A 22,890-nucleotide genomic window follows, 5' to 3' on the forward strand; every position below is an offset into this window, starting at 1 on the left:
ACCCAGTAGTGGGATTGCTGAATTGAGTGGTAGATCTACTTGTGGTTCTCTGAGAAATCTCCATACTGTTTTCCATACAGATTGTACTAATTTCCATTCCCACCAACCATGTAGAAGCACTCCCTTTTCACCACATCCATTGTTTTTTGACTTTTAATAATGGCCATTCTGGCTGGAGTAAAGGTGGTATCTCATTGTGGTTTTAATTTGCGTTTATCTGATGATTAGTTGAGCGTTTTTCTGAAAATGTTGAGCATTTTTTTCATCTGTTTATTGGCCATTTGTATTTTTTTGGAGAAATGAGACATTTAAATGTATCACAACTAGGCCTTAAACATCAAAATTCCTTTTCAAGGCATGAATGCATATAAGAGTGTAGCTTCTGGAAATCGGCCAGAACCAATCCATGGTTGATGGTCTTATCTGTAGAAAGTGCTGAAATCAGTCTCTTGTCCCATAAAAGCTGTAGTTATGGCTGGTAGAACAGGGATCAATTAGTCAGAATGTGGTGGTGAGCTACAAATTGTTTTAATATTGCTTATCTTAAGGTCGGTGCTTGTTTAGCTACTAGAGAAACAAACCAAAAGCTTTGTGGCAGTTCGAATGTCATTTATTTCTTAAGGGTAGGGTACATGACTTAACCCTTGCCTAGAATGGCCTTAAGTTCTGTTTGTAATTTGGTATCTTATTGCCACAAAGGGTCTGTTCTGTCAGTCTTATAATCTCTATTTTAACATTAATACTAGTCAGTAGTCCTGTTGAAATTATAGAAGAGAGGAGGTATCATGAGGCTCATCTGATCTCTTCTCCTGTCATGGCTGGGAACTCAGTTTTTAAAGATTTTTCTGTGGTGCCTTTGGCCAAGAGGGAGTCTGTTCAGTTGGTAGGGGGAAGGGGAATTTAGGATTTTATTTTTATTTTATAGAGGAGAAAAACCAAGTAACAGAAACAATCTAAGAGATGATACCAATTTGGAATTATCATAATTTGAAATAAGTAGGATTAATATGTTAAAGACTCTGATAGAAAACATAGACAACATGGAACAACAAATGGACAATGTAAGCAGAGAGGTAGAAATCCTCAGAAATAATCAAAGGAAATACTAGAAATCAAAACTACAGTAACGGAAATAGAAAATGCCTTGATTGGCTCACCAGTAGACTGGACAGCGCGAAAAGGAGAGTAGCTTTTCCTCCCACTCCTCCCTCCCCCACAACACCATTCTGGCTGCACTGTGCTCTGAGCTCCAGGCTTCTGCTAAGCTAGTGCCACCTTCATCTCCCTTCAGCCCCATCACGATTACCTTCCAGGACCTCATCAGTCACAATGAGATGTTCTCTGACATTTACAAGATCTGGGAGATCACAAATGGGCTGTGCCTGGAAGTGGAGCAGAAGATGGTCAGTAAGACAACAGGGAACACTGATGACTCACTCATTGGCAGAGATTCCTCCTCTGAAAGTACTGAGGGTGAAGTTACTGCAAGTACGATAATCACTAGTGTTGATATTGTTACAAACCATCACTTGTAGGAAGCAACTTCACAAAAGAAGTCTACCAGAAGTATATCAAAGATTACATGAAATCAATCAAAGAAAAACTTGAAGAACAGAGACCAGAAAGAGTGAAACCTTTTATAACAGGAATGAAGAACAAATCCAAGCACATCTTTGCTAATTTCAAAAACTACTAGTTCCATTTTTTTTTCTTTTTGAGACAGGGTCTCACTCTGTCACCCAAGCTGGAGTGCAGTGGCACAATCACAGCTCACTCTAATCTCTGCCCCCTGGGTTCAAGTGATTCTCTTGCCTCAGTCTCCCCAGTAGCTGAGATTACAGGCATGCACCACCATGCCCAGCTAATTATTGTATTTTTAGTAGAGACAGGGTTTCACCATGTTGACCAGGCTGATCTCAAACTCCTGGCCTCAAGTGATCCACCTGCCTTGGCCTTCCAAAGTGCTTGTATTACAGGCATGAGCTACATGCCCAGCAAAACTACCAATTCTTTATTGGTGAAAACCTAAATCCACCTGGCATGGTTGCTCTGCTGAACTACCATAAGGATGGTCATCATAAAACATATATGATGTTTTAAAGAATGGTTTAGAAATTAAAGGATGTTAACAAATTTGGTAGTTACTTTGGATCTATCAACTGTCATCATAACTGGCTGCCACTTGTCATCGACACAACACCAGAGATTAAGACAAATGAGACTGATGTCATCTTGAGCTCTTTAATTGTTTTGACTCTGACTTATTTGGCATGGAGGCATTACTTTTAAGGAAAAAAACTTGTTATGTAGATTGTCTAAAAATAAAATGTATTTAAACTAAGAAAGAGAGAGAATAAGTACTCTTGAGGATACATCTTCAGAAATTTTCCAAACTCATATAAAAGGGCATAAAGAAGAGTAAAAAATAAGAACAATATAAAAGAAAAGTGGGCCAAATTTAAAATGTGAATATATGCATAACTGTAATATGAGGAGGAGAAAGAAAAAATGGAGAAGAAATGTTTGAAGTAGTAATAGCTGAGACCTTTCCAAAATTAATAATGCTAACCCACAGACCTGGAAAGTTCAGAAAACAAGTAGGATACATAATAGAATATATACAACTATGCGTATCATATTCAAACTGCTAAGAAAAAAAAGATAGAGAAAATTATGAAAGAACCCAAATGAAAAAGAAGTCATCTTGCCCATGGAGAAGCATAGAAAATAATTATAGTTGTCTTTTTGTCAGAAACCATAAGTAAGAACAGAGTGGAGTGAATTAAAGTATTGAAAGAAAAAAACCCATCAACCTAAAATCCTATTTGCAGTAAAATTTTTCTTCAAAATTGAAGGAAACAGTCAGACTTCCTCAAACAAAAACTGAGGCAGTTTATCACCAGCAGGCTTACCCTACAAGAAATGTCAAAAGATGATAAGAAAGTCTTCAGGCAGAAGGAAAATTATATAGATCAGAAACTGAGATCTATATAAAGAATATTCAAGACAGAATAAATGAATTAAAATATTTTATTTTTCTTATTTTTAATTGACTTAAAATATAACTCTTTAAGGTATTAATAGTAAAATTGTATGAGGTGACCAATATACCTAGATACTTGAAATGAATGACAGCAGCATCATAGGAGATGGAAAGGATGAGTCAGAAATAAGCTATGTACACTACACATCAGGCAGTGTAGTGTTATTCAAAGAGAAACTTAAATCAGTTAAAAATATATATTGCAAATTTGAGGTCAACTCCTAATTTAAAAAAAATAAATATAAGTGTTGTATTATGCTACAAAAAGAGATAAAATGAAATCATATAAAATGTTCAATCAAAACCAGAGAAGACAGGAAAGAAAGAACAAATGTAACAAATTAGAAAACAGTTACAAATGTGGTAGACATTAATCCAACCATATCAATAATCTTTTCAATATGAGTGGCATAAATACAACAATTAAAAGACCGCTATTGTTAGAGTTGATAAAGAAACAAGACTCAACATGTGCTGTATATAAGAAATCTACTTTTAATATAAATATTTGGACAGATTAAAATAAAATAATGAAGAAAGATAAATCATGCTAACACTTGTATTTAGTACCTTTTTTCTTGATGTCTGTTGTGTTTATTATTAGTATGACCACTACAGTTCTCCTTTAATTACTATTTTCATGCTGTTATTTTCCATCCTTTTACTTTCAACCTATTTGTGCTTTGAATCTAAATTCTTTCTCTTGTAAATGAAATATATATTTTATGAATATTATTACAACCTCTGCCTTTTTATTAGTGTAATCTATTTACACCTAAATTGATTATGAATAATGAAGCATTTAAGTCTGCCATTTTGGCATTTTTTATATATGTCTCTTGTCTATTTTTAATCTATTCTACCATTACTGCCTTATTTTTTTGTTAAATAGATATTTTCTATTGTACCATTTTAATTCTCTTGTGATTTCTTTTAGAATATTTTTATTTTATTAGTTGTTGCCTCGGAGATTATAATTAACAACTTATAGCCACATAGTTCATATTAATACCATCTTATTTTCACTAGTACACAACTATTTTACTTCTATGTAGCTCTAATTCTTTGCCTCACCTTTATGCTATGATTATCATACAAATTATATTTTGATAATATTATAGGTTCATCAACACTCACCAGTACACAACTATTTTACTTCTATGTAGCTCTAATTCTTTGCCTCACCTTTATGCTATGATTATCATACAAATTACATCTTGATAATATTATAGATTCATCAACACAATCCTATAATTGCTTTGCAAACTTGTATTTTAGGTCAGACAAGATGATACAAAAGGATGGATGGATGGATGGATGGAATAATGGATGGATGAATGGACGGATGCATAGAGAGATAATACTATCTTTCCTATTTACCTATGTAATTACTTTTACTGATACTCTTTATTTCTTAATGTGGATGCAAGTTAATGTTTGTCATCCTTTCACTTCAGCCTGAAGGAATTGTAATACTCTTTAGTATTATTCATAACAAAAGTTTGCAAACAACAATTCTGGCCATTTTTCTTTATCTGAAAATGCCTCCATTTCTTCATCATTTTTGAATAATACTTTGTTGGATATAGAATTCTTAATTGATATGTCTTTTTTTTGAGAACTTTATATATGCTCTTCCACTGCCTTCTGGTTTTCATGGTTTCTGATGAGAAATTAGCTGTTAATCTTATTAAGGGTCCCTTGTAGATGCTGAATTGCTTTTTGCTTGCTGCTTTCAAGATTCCTATTTGCCCTTGGCTCTGAACAATTTGATTATGATATATCCAGGTGTGAATATCTTTGAGATTACTCTACATAAACTTCCTTTAGCTGCTTATATATGTAAGTTAATGTTTCCATTAAATATGTAAAATTCATGTCCATTATCTAAGTATTCTTTCTTCTTTCTCTCTCTCCCCTATTTCTGGAACTCCCATTTTGTGTATGTTGATACACTTGATGATGTCCCACAGTTTTGTCAAATTTCTGTGTATATTTCTTCAATAGGTTTTTATTTCTATTTTTCTGACTGCATTATCTCCATTGACTTATATTTAAGCTCATTTATTCCTTCTGTCAACTCAGATCTGCTGTTGAGCTCCTCCACTAAAATTTTCCTTTCAGTTATTGTAGTTTTTAACTCCAGAATTTCCATTTTTTTTTTCTTGTAATCTATCTATTGGTGTTCCCACCCCCCACCCCACCTGCCAGGTATGGCCCATACTTCCTCTGTCTTTGTGTCTCATAATTTTTTTGTTGAAAGCCAGGCATTTTAAATAATATTATATGACAACTCTAAAAACTATTTTGCTAGGCTTTGTTGTACATTGACACTTAAATCTCTACTCACTTAGCTTTATGGTCAGCTAATGATTGCACTGAGATTTCCTTAAATGCCTTCAACTGATAAGTCTTCTTATATTTGCCAAGGGATTCTGTGTGCATGTTGAGGTAATTCCTTTGACATTTTAGCAGTTTACATCTTTGCCTTAGCCTTCATTTTTGGTTTGTGCAGTCTCAATATTAGCCAGAAGAGATTAGGAATATCTCAGGTTTTTTTCCCTAGGTGTATTTACAACTCTGCACATGCACATGATTTTATTTTTATTTAGTTTCCTACAGTGAATGTTTCAAAACCTTTTAATACCCTCTATAAGAAGTCGGTTATTTTCTTTTGTTTTGTTTGAGACAAGAGTCTTGCTTTGTCACCCAGGACAGAGTGCAGTGGCACAATCTTAGCTCACTGCAACCTCCACCTCCTGGGGTCAGGCAATTCTCCTGACTCAGCCTCTCGAGTAGCTGTTATTATAGATGTGAGCCACCATGCTTAGCTACTTTTTTTTTTTTTTTTTTTGTGGAGATGAGGTTTCACCATGTTGCCCAGGTTAGTCTTGAACTCCTGGCCTCTGGTGATCCACCTGCCTCAGCCTCCCAATGTGCTGGGATTACAGGCATGAGCCACCACACCTGGTCCTCTCTATAGACTTCTAATTCTCCAGCTTTTTCTTTTGAAGATTTTTATGAGTCTTTTTTTGGCCACATTGTTAACTATAACTCAGATACTTGCAATTTTAAAAAATTACTGCTGATTATTTTTTTTAAATGCCTCAGGAAAAAATTCCGCTGAGGAAGCTCCCAGGCCAAATAAAGATAAGCCCTGCAAGTGGGCATTTCCAGGGAGCTGCTAGAAAGCTCAAATAGTAACATATTCTGTGAAAAAACATATTTAACAGCTTCAGATCTATTATTTTCTCTCTGGTGGCTGCCAGACTACTGGTTTTCAGAGCTACTGTTATTGTAAGGCTTCTGATCTTGAAGGCTGCTGTTGAACTAAAGAGAGCAGAATGGGAATACCACTTCTCAAAAATACCATGAAACTTATTGTTCTTACCAAGATCTCACCATTTTTTCTTAAACAAATACTCCTCATATTGCTTCAAGTCTCTGGTTTATTTCCAGAACTCTGAAGATGTTGATTTTGATAATTTTTTTGTCAATATTCTCATTGCTTGTGTAGAATAGTGAATATTCAAAGGCCCTAACTCTGCCATTCTGGAAGAATGTCCCTTGTAGTTACTTCTTATAGTTATTTTTCATCTTATTATTAAACGTGTAATGGTCTCTCAAGCTGGTTTAAGACCGTCTCTTTGCAGCAATGCCTTTCTTCATCTCTAACTTGACACTTTTAGTTGGCAAGCCAAAAATCCAAAAATGTTAGAAATATAGATAATTCACAAAAAAATTTTCCATTAACAAATGCCACTGAGTATTTGTGATATCTTTGGTCTATGCAAATGCTATTTTAAAATGGTATCAGTCTGCTTTCTAGATTAGAAGTCAAAATCCACTTCGCTACCTGTTTTTATATGATTTGCCATACAAAGCATTGTGTTTCATTTGCGATGAAAGTATAACTGTGGTAAAAGAATACAATATATGCTGATATTATCAAACTTGGCACTTAACACAATATTCCCAATTCACGGTGAAGCCATGGTTAGAAAAATTATAAAATTTTAAAAGAACATCTTAGCACAGCAGAATTTGCAACCAGAGTTTGTTTCTGAGTGACTCACTTGTTAACCAAGAAAGAGAAGTCATTTACTGATGGCGAGTCAATTAAATTGTGTTTGATTGCAGAAGACCAAAAGATGTATCCAGACAAAATAAAACTGCCTAGCACTATTAACCTTTCAGCAAAAATCATTGCTAGAAGAATTGAAGACATCAGAAGCAATATTAATATCACTTAAAAATAAGGAAAATAGTTGTGAGTGGTTTCCCTCAGCTTTTAATATGTTAACATACATTACTGATACAGCTTAGTTATTGTTTATTCAAGGAGTCCGTGCAGAGTTTGAAGTGCCTAAATGGCCTCTGTGAATAGTTTGCATGGCACAACTACCTGTGAAAATATATTCAAAGAAGTTGAGAAAATATTAATTCAGTATAATCTGAAGCAGAATCTGCTAAGATGTAATACACCTGATACAAAAATACATGTGGACCAGAAACAGTCCTAGTTAGACAAATTTACAAAGTTCGTAAAATGTAAAATGCATAAAGACTATAGTCCTTATTGTGTTATCCGTCACAAAGTATTTTGTGAAGTATAAATGAATTTATCATGAGTTATTGAACCAGAAGTGTCAATGGTAAACTTCATTAGCTCTCATAAACTTTGCCATTGTTAGTTCCATAAAGTTTTGTAAGAAATAAAAGCTGAATATCCTGACTTACCCTACGACACATCAGTTTAAGAACTTAACAATAGTAAAGTTGTTTGTGGGTTTTTTTTTGAAACAGAGTCTCTCTCTGTCACCCAGGCTGGAGTGCAGTGGCACAATCTCAGCTTACTGCAACCTCTGCCCTCCCCACTGCACCAGTTCAAGTGAGTCTTCTGCCTCAGACTTCCAAGTAGCTGGGACTACAGGCACTAACTGCCACACCCAGATGATTTTTGTATTTTTAGTAGAGGTGGGGTTTCACCATGTTGGCCAGGCTGGTCTCAAACGCCTGGCCTTAAGTGATCTGCCCGCCTTGGCCTCCCAAAGTGCTGGGATTGCAAGCATGAGCCACTGTACCTAGCCTTTTGTGTTATTTTTTAAACCTGGATCAAGATTAAAATGTTTCTGAATAAGAAGAACTGTGCTGTCGACCACTATTTCAGAACACTAAACGACTTCAAAACTTATTATTCACTGCAGGTTTCATCATCTCCAATTGAAAGTCAAAGCAGAGCTAATATGTGAAACTTGCTCTATCATAATTACAATGACAATCATCAATCTTTGAATCACAACTAATATCATGCTTCTTTATATACTTCCCATGCTGTCAAAAGTTAAAATAAAAACCGATTTTCAGTAGATATATTTTCTGATCTCAATTTCAGCATTGTCGTTTTAGACCTTGATGCAAGTGCTAAAAAAATTCTATATTTCAAAGTTTACTTAACAATGCAATTGAGAAGATTCTACCTAAACTTTCATTGCAAATGATTAATCTGCAATATAATGACATGCTAAAAGGCAAATATCAAAAGAAGAATCTAATAAAATTCTATAAATGACTTCTAAGCAATAAATATGCTCAATTATTATAGAATCTTATGCTCTTGGAGCACTATTGGTATTTGATGGTACCTATCTGTGTGAAAAGACGTTTTCAAAGATAAAATATGTTAAATTTTGTTGGTGTCAACATTAACATATGAACATTTGCAATTAATTTTGATGATAGAGAATATTAACATGAATGCCAATTTTTAAAAATTCCTTAAAAATTATTTTGTTTTCATTAGTAGACCTATAATTTAAGAAATTTAAATTACTAAACTATTATATTTTAAATACCATCAATGAATATTTATAAAAACTTTTTTTCTTTCTTGTTATGTAAGTACCTACATGATACCAATGTAGCCTCTTGACCTGAAGAGCTTAAAATATTTATTATCTAGCCTTTTGCAAAATAAAATTTGTCAACTCTGTTCTAGATAGTTAAAATGAACAGTATCACATCAGATGTCTGGAAACAATAAAGATTAGATTTATGATAATTTGACAAAGGCAATAATTTTCATTCCAAACTACTAATAAATGTTTTGAGTTTAGATTAATAGGTTGTTGGAAAATTGGGAAAAGGTAGGGGTGAATAATACTTTTAAAGAGAAATTGACTCAATTATATAAGCTTAATTTTCCATGGAAACAAAAAATAATAGTACAGCAGATAAAGGAATCAAAGAATAGAATGTGATAATCATTAAGACATCTAAAATTTGGTGTGGTTACTGTTGGACTTTTATCCCTGAAACTCTGAGAAAGAAGGTCTGCTCCTTTGAGATGATCAAACAGAAGAGGTTGGAGGAAGATTTCAGAGAACATGCAGTTTATTTTCTTTTTCAAACAATAAAAAGAGCTGAGACATGATTGGGAATTTATTTCAATGGAGTTTTTGATATGAAAGAGAAAGAGATAATAGGAAAACATTTTTTCTTGCAAAATAATCAAGAAACTGATCACCAGGAAGTGAGATTATTTATATTTGTATTAAGATAGTTTCATACATATGCCAGTTTATTCTAGTCTATAAAAGACAAGGTTGCTTACCTAAAAAACTTTAACAGTACACAATTTTGCATCTTCCATTTACTTCACAAGATCAGTAAAGAGAGAAATGCATGTGCTTCTGCATGAGTTATAACTAGTGGTGAACCATGAGGTGATTTTGTTCTTGCTATGGGACAATAGCAAAAAGGGTCTGAGTCAAAACTCACTTATCAGCATGCACAGTGGTTCCATTGTGCAGACATTTTGATTAGACATAAGACAGAATTTATTGCCAAAAGCTGTGTGTATGTGTATGTTTGGTGGTGATTTTTAAATTGTAGAGAAATTCCCATAAAATTTATAGAATCTCTCTCTCTCTCTCTCTCTCTCTCTCTCTCTTTCTCTGTCTGTCTGTCTTCCTCTCTCCCCCCATAAATGGCTGCAACTAAGTAAAAACATTTACAAGGAAATAAATGACTTCCAGTATTTCCCTCTGGAGCTTTAGAATAAGAAGTGGAACATCTAGATAGTTTCTGGGTGTAACAGGTCTTAGCTTCAAGGAATCCAAATATGAATGTGACCAAGAGTCACACATCAGGAAAGCTGAGGACTTACTGACCTTTAGAAACTTCATTTCAAATTAGAGGTGAACAGAGCAGGGTGAATATCCTCCTTCTTACCCCCTTCCATTTTCATTCACCTTTAATTTAAAAAACTAAAGCATAGGAAACATCTAAGTATGAGTGCCCCTGCCTTACTGAGGCTATCTCATCCTGCACTTCTTATACGGCCCACTAAAAAACTCTGATGCTTACCTTTCATCCCTAGTCACAGCCCTACACTAATCACATCTTCTTGTTAAAGAACACTGTCCATAACCTTTTCCCTCCCACAAGAGACTCCTAATTTTAACTTTTCATCTTTAATCAAGGCGTGCCTCCTTTTAAAAATAGCCATTGTGTAACACACAGACTGGGAGGACTCCATGTCGTGAGTGATCCCAAATGGCCTCCATCTCCATTATCTCCATTGCTTCTTGACAGGTTGCTGGTACTAAGTAAAATGTTATAACACTCAGGATGCCTGTATTCACAGGCTTTCCTCCAGTGATGGCTTCCAGATGTGAGGAAATTTTTAAAGTCTGTGGTCCTCAACACATCATTGGGTCCTTCCAATGTTTTCAAAAATCCATAATCACCAGCACACTATGTTGACTCCATTTCAACTTTCAGCCACAGGGATTTCAGAGAAACTAAGCAATATGGATAAGAATACTTCACAAATAACTTCCCATTTGTAGAGAAAATACATTAAAATATCCACATACCCTGCAATTATTTTAATTTCCTCTGCAGAGTTTGATACCTACCCCCTGTATCCTTCTCTCACACACATAAACACATGGGCACCTCACACCAGTAACATTTTGATGGGTGCTATCTTTTTCCAGTTCCAATTCCTTTTGGGGGATATTAATGTTAATAATTTTCCAGGCCAAGCCTCCCAACCCACTGCATAAAGAAAGCATTTATGTCATGTTGAACCCTGACCTGAACTCAATCCCATAAAACCTTGGGAAGTGAATCAATACAATGAAAAGGGAAGTAGTTTTCAGATATCTCATGCTCCTACTCCCCATCTCCATACCCCACTAAAATGGAAAAAAGAAAAAAAAAATACAGTCTTGTGTATGAAATTTGCATTTGTTTCAGTGATGCATTTTAGGATTGAAAGTGTCAGAGTAACTGACTTCATTGTTCAGTTCATTGTCCAATACACAAAGAAAACTGTATGCCACAACTGTCTATGGGAGGGAAGTATTTTTTTTTGTTTTTTTTTGTTTTTTGTTTTTTTTTTTTGAGACGGAGTCTCGCTCTGTCGCCTAGGCTAGAGTGCAGTAGCGCGATCTCGGCTCACTGCAAGCTCCGCCTCCCGAGTTCACGCCATTCTCCTGGCTCAGCCTCCCGAGTAGCTGGGACTACAGGCGCCCACAACCGCGCCCGGCTAATTTTTTGTGTTTTTTTAGTAGAGACGGGGTTTCACCGTGGTCTCGATCTCCTGACCTTGTGATCCGCCCGCCTCGGCCTCCCAAAGTGCTGGGATTACAGGCGTGAGCCACCGCGCCCGGCCGAAGTATTTTTTATTTAGGTCAACCTCTACACTTACTATGCAAGTTGATATTTAGAAAGTGTTGGAGAGTGTGGGAAAGAGCACCTAAAACTATAACCTTATGCTGAAAAAAATTGGCTGAGGAAATGGCTCCTATGAGGGTTGCCATGAGCCCGAGGCTTGTCGAGGGCACAGACTCTGACTTTTATTAAAGGAACCTGCTGCTCTGGGTCATATCTCATTTGTCCTCATGTTATAGAAAATCCCAAATGCAATATCCATGAAATGTAAAGGGATTTAAATGAGGGTTCATCTGTAGAATGGGTGAGAAAGAGGGAAATTGTCTTTTTATCTTTCTCTTTTCGTCTGGTAACAATTTATACTCAGAGATGCCTACACAAGTGTTTTCACAGAAAATGCTCTGTGGAAAAGCTGTCAGTTTTTACTCATCAGAAATAAAGCAAAGCTTAACACAGAGAAGTTCAAATATCGGCTCAGATGTGGGTTTATCTAACAGAAACTCCATCCTGGTCTTGCCTCACCTGGGCTGGGGCCACTCTGACCTTGGATCTAACTTCTAAGCTAGAAGATAGAAAAAAAAGCCTTTGTGGAGATTTTATATTGTAAACATTGAAAGCAGAGGCCACAAGTTTGATAGAGCCCATCTGTAAAGCAGCATTTAAAGGCAAACACAACGCTCCGCTCACAGCTGATCTGGTTTACCTTAGAACACAGTTTACATTCTCCTACGTAGACTGAAATTAGATTACACTGAATAGAAAGATATCCTGAATTTGTATATACCTCCTTTAAAAAATACCATTTACAGATGTTTTTAAAATCATACCTATTATCTCTACTATTAAAGTTTATAATTTAATAATGACTTCATGACGACTCTGTGTATGCAAAGAATCAGGAGAGACCAGGAAGTGGAGAGAGGTTGAAGAATACAGAACCTGTTTATCTTAAAACATTTCAGGGCTATTGGCCACCTCACTGTCTTCTCTGCCTGCTCTTCCATTAAACATCAACAGAGCTCATCAATAAACACAGAGGTGTAGAAAGTTTTCTGCACAACGTGGAAGGCTTTCTAGGTATGATATTTCAAGTGTTTTATTCTTTCTTTCCTCTTCTTCCTCCCAGGGAGCTTTTCAAATTAGCACAAAGAAGTATCTCCATTTGGGCAACAGAGTGACCAGTTTTAGCCCTGAAAGTCTCCATGTCCTGGGAAACCCAAGCAAAGCAGAATGGCTGGTAGACAGTGGGTTTATTTTCCTCTTCTCAGATGGTTTCCTAAGGTTTTCCCAGATGGCAAGCAAGGGGGCTTGGTGCTTTGGAAGTAACCAGGCTGCTGTCAATGTATGTCACATCCCATGAGACTTCATGGCGGGTCTTTATAAAACAGCAAGGATTAACTGGCCAAGCCGGATGCAAGACACAGAGCCTGGTGCCCATTTCACTCCTCGTAGGAAAGGAAGGAGTCACAGAGGCCTTTCTAACAGGGAGGGTGAATTATGTCCCCAGTTGCTTGGTCCTGAAAGTTTCTTGGCACTCACAGGATCTCTTTTCAGCTTGCTCATACACAGGTTCCTGGGGAAATGAACTATATAAAATTATCAATTTTTTTAAACCTTAAATTTCCCTCTAAAGTAAAATAAAATGCCTCGTAATGAATAAACAGCAATGAGATGAAATCCAGAAAAATTAAATCATAATGTGGCCATAAAGATTAGGCTCAGATTTTAATATTTGACTACAATATGTGTATCGCTGTGGGAGGGGGTATGTGAGTAGGATCAGGTGGGAAGCACTGATTATGTAACCTGTCCTTACATTCCCCAATTTTTGGTGATTTTTTTTCCCCATAACATGCAGAATTCATCAGAATTGACAATAAGTGAGTGTTTCCAAGTCAGGTGTAAACTGAATAGCCTTGCTATATTATATATAAAGTCACTGGAGAGAGGGCACATGTGGCCTTTGATATACAAAAATCTCAGAACCATCAAAGGCATCCTGAGACACAGGATTGTTTTATTGAGTTTTGGCGAGAACTTGACTATTATGTTCAAGAGACAGTCACAATGGAGTTTTCAAAAGATTGAACCAAGAAAGCCACTCAAACTGCTGGACACACAAATGCTCTTCCCTCCTTCTCTCTATGCTAGAACTTCATGAAAGTTGTTATTTCTGTAAAACTCAAATCTTGCCCCAAAAATATATTACTCTACATCCAGGCCAGAAAACTCTCTCTTAAGAATTTACAAGCCATCTGTAGGGTTTTAAGGAAATTTCAAGTAGAATGGTCATAAGCCAGGATTTCCTAACATAGCCGAAAATGAGGTCTACAAAAGAAAAAAAAAAGGAATTGTAGAGGCTTTTTGAACTTTCTAATAAATATTGTGAACAGTGGAAGATCTCATTTTTTTGGCAGATCACCTTCAAGAATCATCTGAGTCAAATCTGTAAGTTGGAGAAAATAATGATAACAAATTTACATTCTTGGAAACCATGCCTCCTGACCTGGCACAATGAAACCTAGTCCACCTTCTTAATAGAAGTTTTCTTACATGGTTTGGTCTGTCTTTCATCAGGTGCCACCACTGGCAACCAAAGGCACAAGGTTTATTTATTTTTTCCTTTAACTGATAGGATTTATACAGGATAAGTTGCTAGGAACATGAGAGAATAGAAGTTCTATTCAGAATGGTCACAGAAAACAGAGCTGCCTTTCCCTGCTGGAACATGTTCAAGTGACACGTTCTGTTCATGAGGCAACACATTCTGCTCATGAGACACAGTCTTCATGCATATCAAAGCAATCCAAAGAAAAGCAATCATCAGAAAGGAATGCTGATTTGCGTGCTGCTCTACACAGCCACAAGTGGACAGGCTGCAAAAACTGTTCTTATCCAGCAGCTTCCAAAGCTGAAAGCTGGAGATGGGACTCAGACATTTCAAGGTTCATTGCTTCCTGGATGCTCCCAGGCAAAAATACAACACGCTGTTGCTTGGGCAGTAAGAAGCAAGATATGTGACCAAGGGAACCAACCCCACCATTATCCCAAACACATCCTGCTGAAGGCCACCCCATAAAACTCCCACCACATTTCTTGCCAGCCTCTCCTAAATACAAAGCCCCCTCGACCTTGGTCAGACTTTGACAGGTCTTTTTTTGACCCGAATGGTACCCCGTGGCTACCTTTTCCTCCTATAGCATAACCTTTATGGTCTATTCCTTGCTTCCAAGTTCTAAGACTGCTGGTGCTGAACATTCTCATAGATGATTTATTAGTCTCTGTAGGACAGTATGTTTCTGTGAGGATCATGACATTTGCAAAGCATATGGCAGAAGGGAGCTTCAGTTAAGGGATGGTGATGTAAATTGCATTTGGTTTTGCTTTGGCAAGGACACCAGATGGATGCCTTTATGATGAAGTGGGTTTCCTCCAGAATTTTTTAAATATCGGTCTCCAACAGGTGTTTCCTTTAAGGCATGTCTGTTTTTCATAACATTATAATGAAGAAAAATGTTGCCTGTGACAGCTTGTATACATATATCACACTTTTATTATGATAAAAATGTACAGTGATTGATTCCCTATTCTGAGTCATGTTAAAATGTGCTTGGGAGAAGATCACCTTAAATTTGCCAAAAGGGCATTTAATTACCAGACCAAAGACTCTTCATTTATCATGAGGGTGGAGAGGGTGGAGAAGGAGGGGAAGTAGAGAAAAGCTGAAGAAAGTGACCAGAAGGAAAGTAGTAGTAGCAGCTGCAGACTTAAGTGCTGAGGGCAGACAGCAGGGAACCACCTCCTAAAAGGCAACATAGCTATTTCCAAATTGTTCTCAAAGAGTCCCTGAAAGACAGTCACTACCAACTTGGTCATGATATGTAAACACATGTTCTGAGGAATCCTAGGGAGAGTGTCTAGGAAGCGACTCATAGAGAGAAAGAGGTTCTATGGATGAATAATATCATTCATCAATTCTCCAAATCCTGATGAAAATCAAGACCAGACTCAGGTATTAGCTGTGTTTGCTGGTGAGTCCCATTAAGAAGCTTGTCATAAGGCTGTCATCAGGGTCCTGTCTGGTGCAATTAAGAGAGCCTGTGGGGCTTTTGGAACTTGGTGTTGGAGCTCATGGCTTATAGATATTTAAATTGCCAAAAGATATGTTAATTTGAATGAACAGGGTAACCCATTTTGGTCAAGCTGACCTTGAAGCCTGTATGTTACATCGTCTAACTAGGCAAATGATTAGAATTCACTAAACCCACTAAGTTTATAGGTAGTTCTTAAGTGCAAGAGGAGATTAAGGATTGCATCAAGACCTTGGCCACTCTTGTTAGGGATTATCCTCTCTGACTTTCCAAACCTGTTTCTAGTATCCCATTCCCCCTATCCTGGCTTCTCCTTCTAGGTCCTCTCTGTCCTATTACTTTGAAGTATGACACTTCAATCTAAGTTGGAGTAAGTTCTTTTGTCTGAAAAAAAAATAAAGTGTAAGATATCAATTTAGAATCTAGACTGCTTGAGGAAAGCAAAATTGCTTGTCATTATGTTGAGGTCTGAGTTTGGGGGCTAGGTGTTGAATAATAAACTGTATTAATTCACAAGGAAACCCCATAACCCTGCAGCATGAAGGGGAATAGATTGTATTTCTCCCAAGATGTAGAGTAAAATTGCATGGGAGAACATTGTTATCAGTTACATCTGAGATGAGCACGACTGAATCTGTAATGTGACACACAGTACAGTATATTCCAAAAGACTTTAGGGGACAATAACAGATACTTTTAAATAAATAAAATAAGTAAGCTTGTAAGTAAATAGCGAAAGCTTTTGTGGTCAGATAAGTTGTGAAACACTGGGTTATACAATTTTTAAAGGATTTCTATATTGCAGAAATCCTTTTATATGCTGTTGTCAGAACCTTTCACAGGCCAAAGTACACTGTGACTACATTATTCTGTTCTCACACTGCTAATATTTGAGACTGAGTAATTTATAAAGGAAACAGTTTTGGTTGACTCACAGTTTAGCATGGCTAGGGAGGCCTCAAGAAACTTACCATCATGGCGGAAGGAGAAGCAAGGAAGTCCTTCTTCACATGGTGGCAGGAATAAGTGCAAAGTGAATTTTGGGAGAAGCCCCTTATAAAACCATCAGATCTCCTAAGAACTCACTCACTATCATAAGACCAGCATGAGAGTAACCATTCCCATGATTCAATTACCTCCCACTGGGTCCCTCCCATGACACATGGGGATTATGGGAACTACTGTTCAAGATGAGATTTGGGTGGGGACACAGCCAGACCATATCAGTGACTGTCAAAGAGGGGCCATTGCTCTCAAACTCTGGTTACTTCTAGGATGTCTCCAGTTACTAATATACCATGGAACATGTGTTTTGCAAAAGGAATTGGTGTTAGAGTGGGATGGACTTATGCCCTGATAACAACTATGAAATCTCAGTGGCTGAGCACAAGAAAGGTTTATTTCTTGTTCACATTACGTATCCAGCATAGGCCAAGCAAGCCAGGGCACTCAGCTCAAGGTGCCCACTGGAGCAGCCAGGCTAGGAGAGACCCTGAGAACTTCACCTGAGAGCTTCTCACTGCCTGACCCATCTCTTCTCACATTTCATAGGACAGAACTAGTCACATGGCCCCACCTACCTGTCCCTACACTCAGGAAGGAAAGCAGCTGGATATGGTGAGGTTGGTAACCTCAACTTCAGCACTCTATTCAAATGCCAGTTTTGTACTTTGTTAGCTCTTTGACTTTTATGCATAAAATAAGGGCTGGTAGTCTTTAAAGTTTCTGGCAGAGACAGAAATGTTTACTGAACAATTTAAGTTACTTCCCATGTTCTCCAGACCTCTTAAAGTCAGCAGAAGCCATGTGACTAATTCTGGCCAATGAGATGTGAGGAGAAATGAAGGGAGTCACCCTGGACCAAAGCAGTTAGAGGCCTAGGCTTGGTTCTCCAGTTCCTTTCTCCTCCCCTGCCTGGTGACTGAGGAGTATGCATGCTCCAGATGTTGAGGCCATAAGATGGTAGAACCTCTGTCCCCCAGGTTCTGGCTGGCTGTGTTGAGCAGAGACATCTTTTCACCTGAGTAAAATATATCGTGTAGGTGAGAAGAAGTAAGTTGTGTTGTGTTAGGCCCTGGGGATGTTGAGGTTGTTTCTGCAGTGTAAGCCTAGATTTTCCTGGCTGATATAGGCCTTTCTAATCCTCAATTTTCTGTAATTTGACAAGGGTTTTCTTATTCTCTCACAAGCAAATATGCATTCCTTAGGATGAGAGTGAGATTTTTCAAAAGAACATCCAACCCTGTCATGGATTGAATATATTATGAAACAAACTTGTGTCTAACTGCAGTGTGGGGTGACCATGGGGATGGCATTGCCAAGACTTAGATCAAGATCAAAGCAAAGTCTAGGCAAATGCAGACCAGTGATGAAAGCTTTAAAGAATGCAAAAAGTATTTACTAAATCAGAATGTTTCAACAGGGAACCATTCAGAAAAATATATGGAAAGGAGACAGGAGGAAAATATGCTAAGGAGAGAAATATCACCCATGATTGAATCTCTCACAGCTATGTAAATTCTATATTCAGGTGCCCAAAACACTGCTCATGATATCTACCAATGAATAACAGTATCATACAGTATCAAAATTAAAACCAGAAATAACTATCTTCAAGGTACATATAATCTAAGGCAAAAAAAAAAAAAAAATCCCGTTGTGGCTTTTGCCCAAAGTGTGTCTTCAGCTATGATACAGTCTGGGCTCTTTGTGCTCTTCACATCTAAGCCTTTATTCTAGAGTCTTACAGACCTGTGGTCATTCTACTTATGCTATTCTCCTCTTTGATCTCAAGGCTCTGATGAGTTTTACATCTCGGCTTTGTTACAGAGGAGCTCCAAATAGTCTCAAACTAACTCTCCATTCTTCCTATTTAGGACTTTTCTACATGATGTAGAACAAGATTCTGACCAGCTTGATAGCAGTGGGATGTTTCACTGGTGCAAACCAATCTCTTTGGACAAGGTGACTCTGGTAGGTGATCTTGCATCATCAAATCTCAAATAAGATAAAGCATTTCTTAGGGTAAATGATGTTCCTATGTTAGTCATAAGCACCTGTCACTTCTCTTTGTAAACTATGAATTTGTCAAAAAAAGAAAAAAAAACCCATATCCCTCACCAGCCATATGAATAATATACAAAGTAACACATGAGGCATTTGACAAAGCCTACATGAGTAATATGCTGGAATTTCAAACAATTATATGTCTTCAACTATTTCCTCTCTCCTTTAACAGTTTGGCTGACTCAGTTATTCAGAATAATGTTCTCGAAATTTTGCTGTTTTCCTAGTAAATCTAATTAATTTAAATGCACCAGGGAAACCTACTGTTTACAAGGACTCTGCAGTCTTTTTTTTTTTTAAGTAAATAAGAATTTTTCTAATGTATTGGTTTTGAAATTTGGATTTTCTGTAGTGGTTTTTCTTAAAGCTGGCTCTACTTAGATTTAACACATTAGCCACAAATATGCCTCCTAAACACTCCATACAACCAGGGTGAATCTTTGTGGATATTACAGTCATATCCTTGTCTCTCTTCTCAAAGAGACAGACTAACTCAACTCACAGAAATACCTGCAACTAAGATGGAAAAAGTCTTGTATCCTAACCCAGGGTCTGGCACCTGCTTTCCAGATGCCCACCTACTGTAATTTTCTGGAGTTGGAAACTGAAGTATAATCTTAGTGGTTTACTTTACAAGTAGTAGCTGATAAATTTAACTAATAAAAATGATTGCATGCTGTATGAACCCTATATATTTTTTTATATATGACTAATTGATACTTATATATATTTTCTTGCTTTCCAAAAGAGTTTAGTTCACTTTTTTGATAGATGCACACATGCATACATACACATCTTTGTGGCTCAGTGCCAATGTCCTGACAGAATATATTTCAACTTTTGTAAAAGCATGATCCATCATTTGATCAGAAACACAAAACTGTCAGAGCTGTCATACCAGCTGGAAGACTATTAGGGTTGCTGAAACTCACCATTTTAGCAATTATGTCTTATTCTGAACTATACAAAATAAACATCCGTTGAGCAGGAAGACAAACATATTTTCAGTGGGAGGCAAATCTTTAGAAAGGTTAGGAAGTTGGTTGCAGATTGAGACATTTGAGACCAAAGGATGGAAATAGCAGAAGTTTTATTAGATCATATTTATTAAGAATGAAGACAGGTTGCCATGATTGATATTTCCCTTATGATACTTGATATGGAATATAGTTCAGAATATCAACTGGGTCTTTTGTTAACTTTAGGATGCCTTCTAGTTTTAAAAATGCTAAGAAATTTGAAATGTGTGCCCCTAGGAAAGAAATATCTGGATTGCAAAATTTGAGGAGCCTTTAAACTTGGTTTCATCTGCAAAAGGGCCAAGTAGAAATGATCAATTTAAGTTACTTTGAACAAATAGGACATCCTCCCCTTCCTCCAATAGCCACCATCTTTCTTAATCAGGAGACAGTTTTGTGCCACAGTTTCTTGGAGAAATTGCCTCTCTAGCTGTGCCCATTAATGCACTCTGCCATGTATCTTGTTTCTAATTGTTTAGTTCTACTCAGAAGAGCAATTGTTGGACTTTAGACATGTTACATTAAATACAGTTAGAGGCTTCATTATTCAAGTTAAAACTAATCGGATTAGCTAGAGACAATTATTTAATAGATTCGGTTAAGATTCATATCACTCTAGGAAGGCTCTCCAGACAAGTAGCTTTATTTCCCCTCGCAGGGAGATCCCTCTCGGAAGGAGGGTACAGTACAGTATTCCCAGTATATGCTAATTTGGCAAACTTTTAATTGTTGAAATGTCAGATGCTACTTGTTTATCCTGTTAAATTTCATCAACGCCTGTTTCATAGAAGATTGCCATTTAACCGAGCAAAGGACTGGCATAAAGAAGAATGATATATCCATTTGAAGTATTCTGAGTCTTTGTGTGTCTAGGAATATAGGAAATGCTCATGCTGAAATTTAAATACACTTAACTTACTCTGTACCAGCTTCTAAGTGTCCTCCTTTGAAGATATAGAAATTCAATAACTTTTAAATTTGATTGATAGTTATTGAACAACTTTTAGTGAGTTAAGAAATAAACACTTTCAATATATTATGTCCTACAACAAAATTAACTCTCTGTTTTATTTTTTTTTTTCCATTTTAAACACAAAGAAATTGAGAACCAGAGAAGTTAAGTAATTTGCTCAGTCATATTGCTAACAATGGAACCAGAATACAAAATCACATCTTCTGACTCCGAGTTCAGGGTTCTCTCTGTCACATCTCAGTGCTGTTAGGAGGAGACATTAGCCGTACGCTGAAAGAAACCACACATAGGCTTAAGATAAGTTTCCCACAGGAATATCATTCTTTAAAAGTTACATTTATTGTTTTTATGGGTCTGTATAACTGTGGGAGAAACCTAAATATATTCCATACATATTCTTTTATTTTCAACTTAGAGACACAGGGACAATATTAACAATTGGCAATGCTGATAGTAGTATGAGACATATTCAAATGTTTGAGATCAAATGAAATTTTTTTGTTATACTTTAAGTTCTAGGTACATGTGCACAACGTGCAGGTTTGTTACATATGTACACGTGTGCCATGTCGGTGTGCTGCGCCCATTAACTCTTCATTTACATTACGTATGTCTCCTAATGCTATCTATCCCTCTCCACTCCCCCAACCCCACGACATGGATGAAGCTGGAAACCATGATTCTGAGCAAACTATCACAAGGACAGAAAACCAGATACCGCATGTTCTCACTCATAGGTGGGACTTGAACAATGAGAACACTTGGACACAGGATGGGGAAATGAAATTTTTATAATATTTCTTTTTCTTTTATACATTTTGTTTGATGAATTTCCTTGATGCAGGAGTCTATAGAACCAGTTCAGTGTATTCAACTGAACCATATGAAATTGCCACTGTTCAACCATTTTTGACCCAAAAAAGGTAAATTCATATGGTTCAAATTAATGAATGAAACCCCACTGAATATGCAATATGTTATACAGCTTGCTGTATAACACTAAAAGACATAATTTAGCATTGAATTTGGATTCTTAGGTTTTCACCGAATTTTACTGTGGCACATACAAGGCTAAAAATATGTAATAAAAATCAAGAAATACTTTCTCCATTTGGTCCAATGATTTCACACCCTGAAGAATGATGCTAATCTGAGTTTTAGTTGATGCACTCCAAGCTAATAGAAAACTAAAAAGAGAGTGAAATACAAAAGAAATTCCACAAAAAAAGTAAAAGGTGTAATTGCAGCACTTACGCATGAGTTCTGTTTTTTATAAACAATTTGCAAAATTCTATTCACCTTATGAAGGTAGGGCTATGGATGTACCTAGAAGAATTGGGAGGAGGAGCGGTGGTCCATTTGGAGGGATTCTCATCTTGTTTATAAAAATGACCAGACTCTGGAATCCTTATCCTTAGAAACGAAGTCGCAAGTTAAAACATAAGTTTCGGAACCACATTGTAGCTTGTGTATTTGGAGATGCCCAATCAGCCCTGATAGGGCTTCGGAACTTTGTAATGCCCTTGAGAGCCAGCAACTATACCAGGAAGGAGCTGAAGGACATAGTGTTCATTGGGTCTCTGGACTATCTACAGAGAGAATGGCGATTTCTCCGGAATTTTCCCCAGATATACATTCTGCCTGTAAGTATCATATAAGGAATAGTTAATAATTATAAGGATTTCAATATTAATGGGACTAGAATTAATAATGATAATAATATTGCAGTTCTACAGTGCTTGCCAGATGCCAGAAACTCTTCTAAATATTTTCCCTATATTAATTCATTTAATCTCAAAACCACCCTATGAGTAGATGTTAAATTTATTGAACTTTAAGCATGGGAAGAGTAAGTGACTTGACCAAGATTGCACAGCCAGTAAGTAAGTAACAAAATTAGGATTTAAATCCAGATGTTGTGGCTCTTGAGTTAATGCTTGAATCACCATGTTTTATGGTCTTTGTACAAATAAGTTTCCCTGCATTTCTGAGTCTGATTATAATTTAATGGCTACA

At 36.7% G+C, this 22,890-nt stretch overlaps 1 protein-coding gene across 1 annotated transcript in view; it reads left to right on the forward strand.

Moving 5' to 3' along the window:
* The window catches only part of KCNU1 (potassium calcium-activated channel subfamily U member 1), a 162,382-nt gene that overhangs the window by 107,800 nt on the left and 31,692 nt on the right, over window positions 1–22,890 (forward strand). The window contains exons 20-21 of the mRNA XM_025394530.1: window positions 18,693–18,789; window positions 22,293–22,517. Of these exons, the coding sequence (XP_025250315.1) occupies window positions 18,693–18,789; window positions 22,293–22,517 (322 nt within the window). The remainder of the gene's footprint in view (window positions 1–18,692; window positions 18,790–22,292; window positions 22,518–22,890) is intronic.

Source organism: Theropithecus gelada, chromosome 8 (genome assembly GCF_003255815.1).
Source record: "Theropithecus gelada isolate Dixy chromosome 8, Tgel_1.0, whole genome shotgun sequence".
NCBI classification, from domain to species: Eukaryota; Metazoa; Chordata; class Mammalia; order Primates; family Cercopithecidae; genus Theropithecus; species Theropithecus gelada.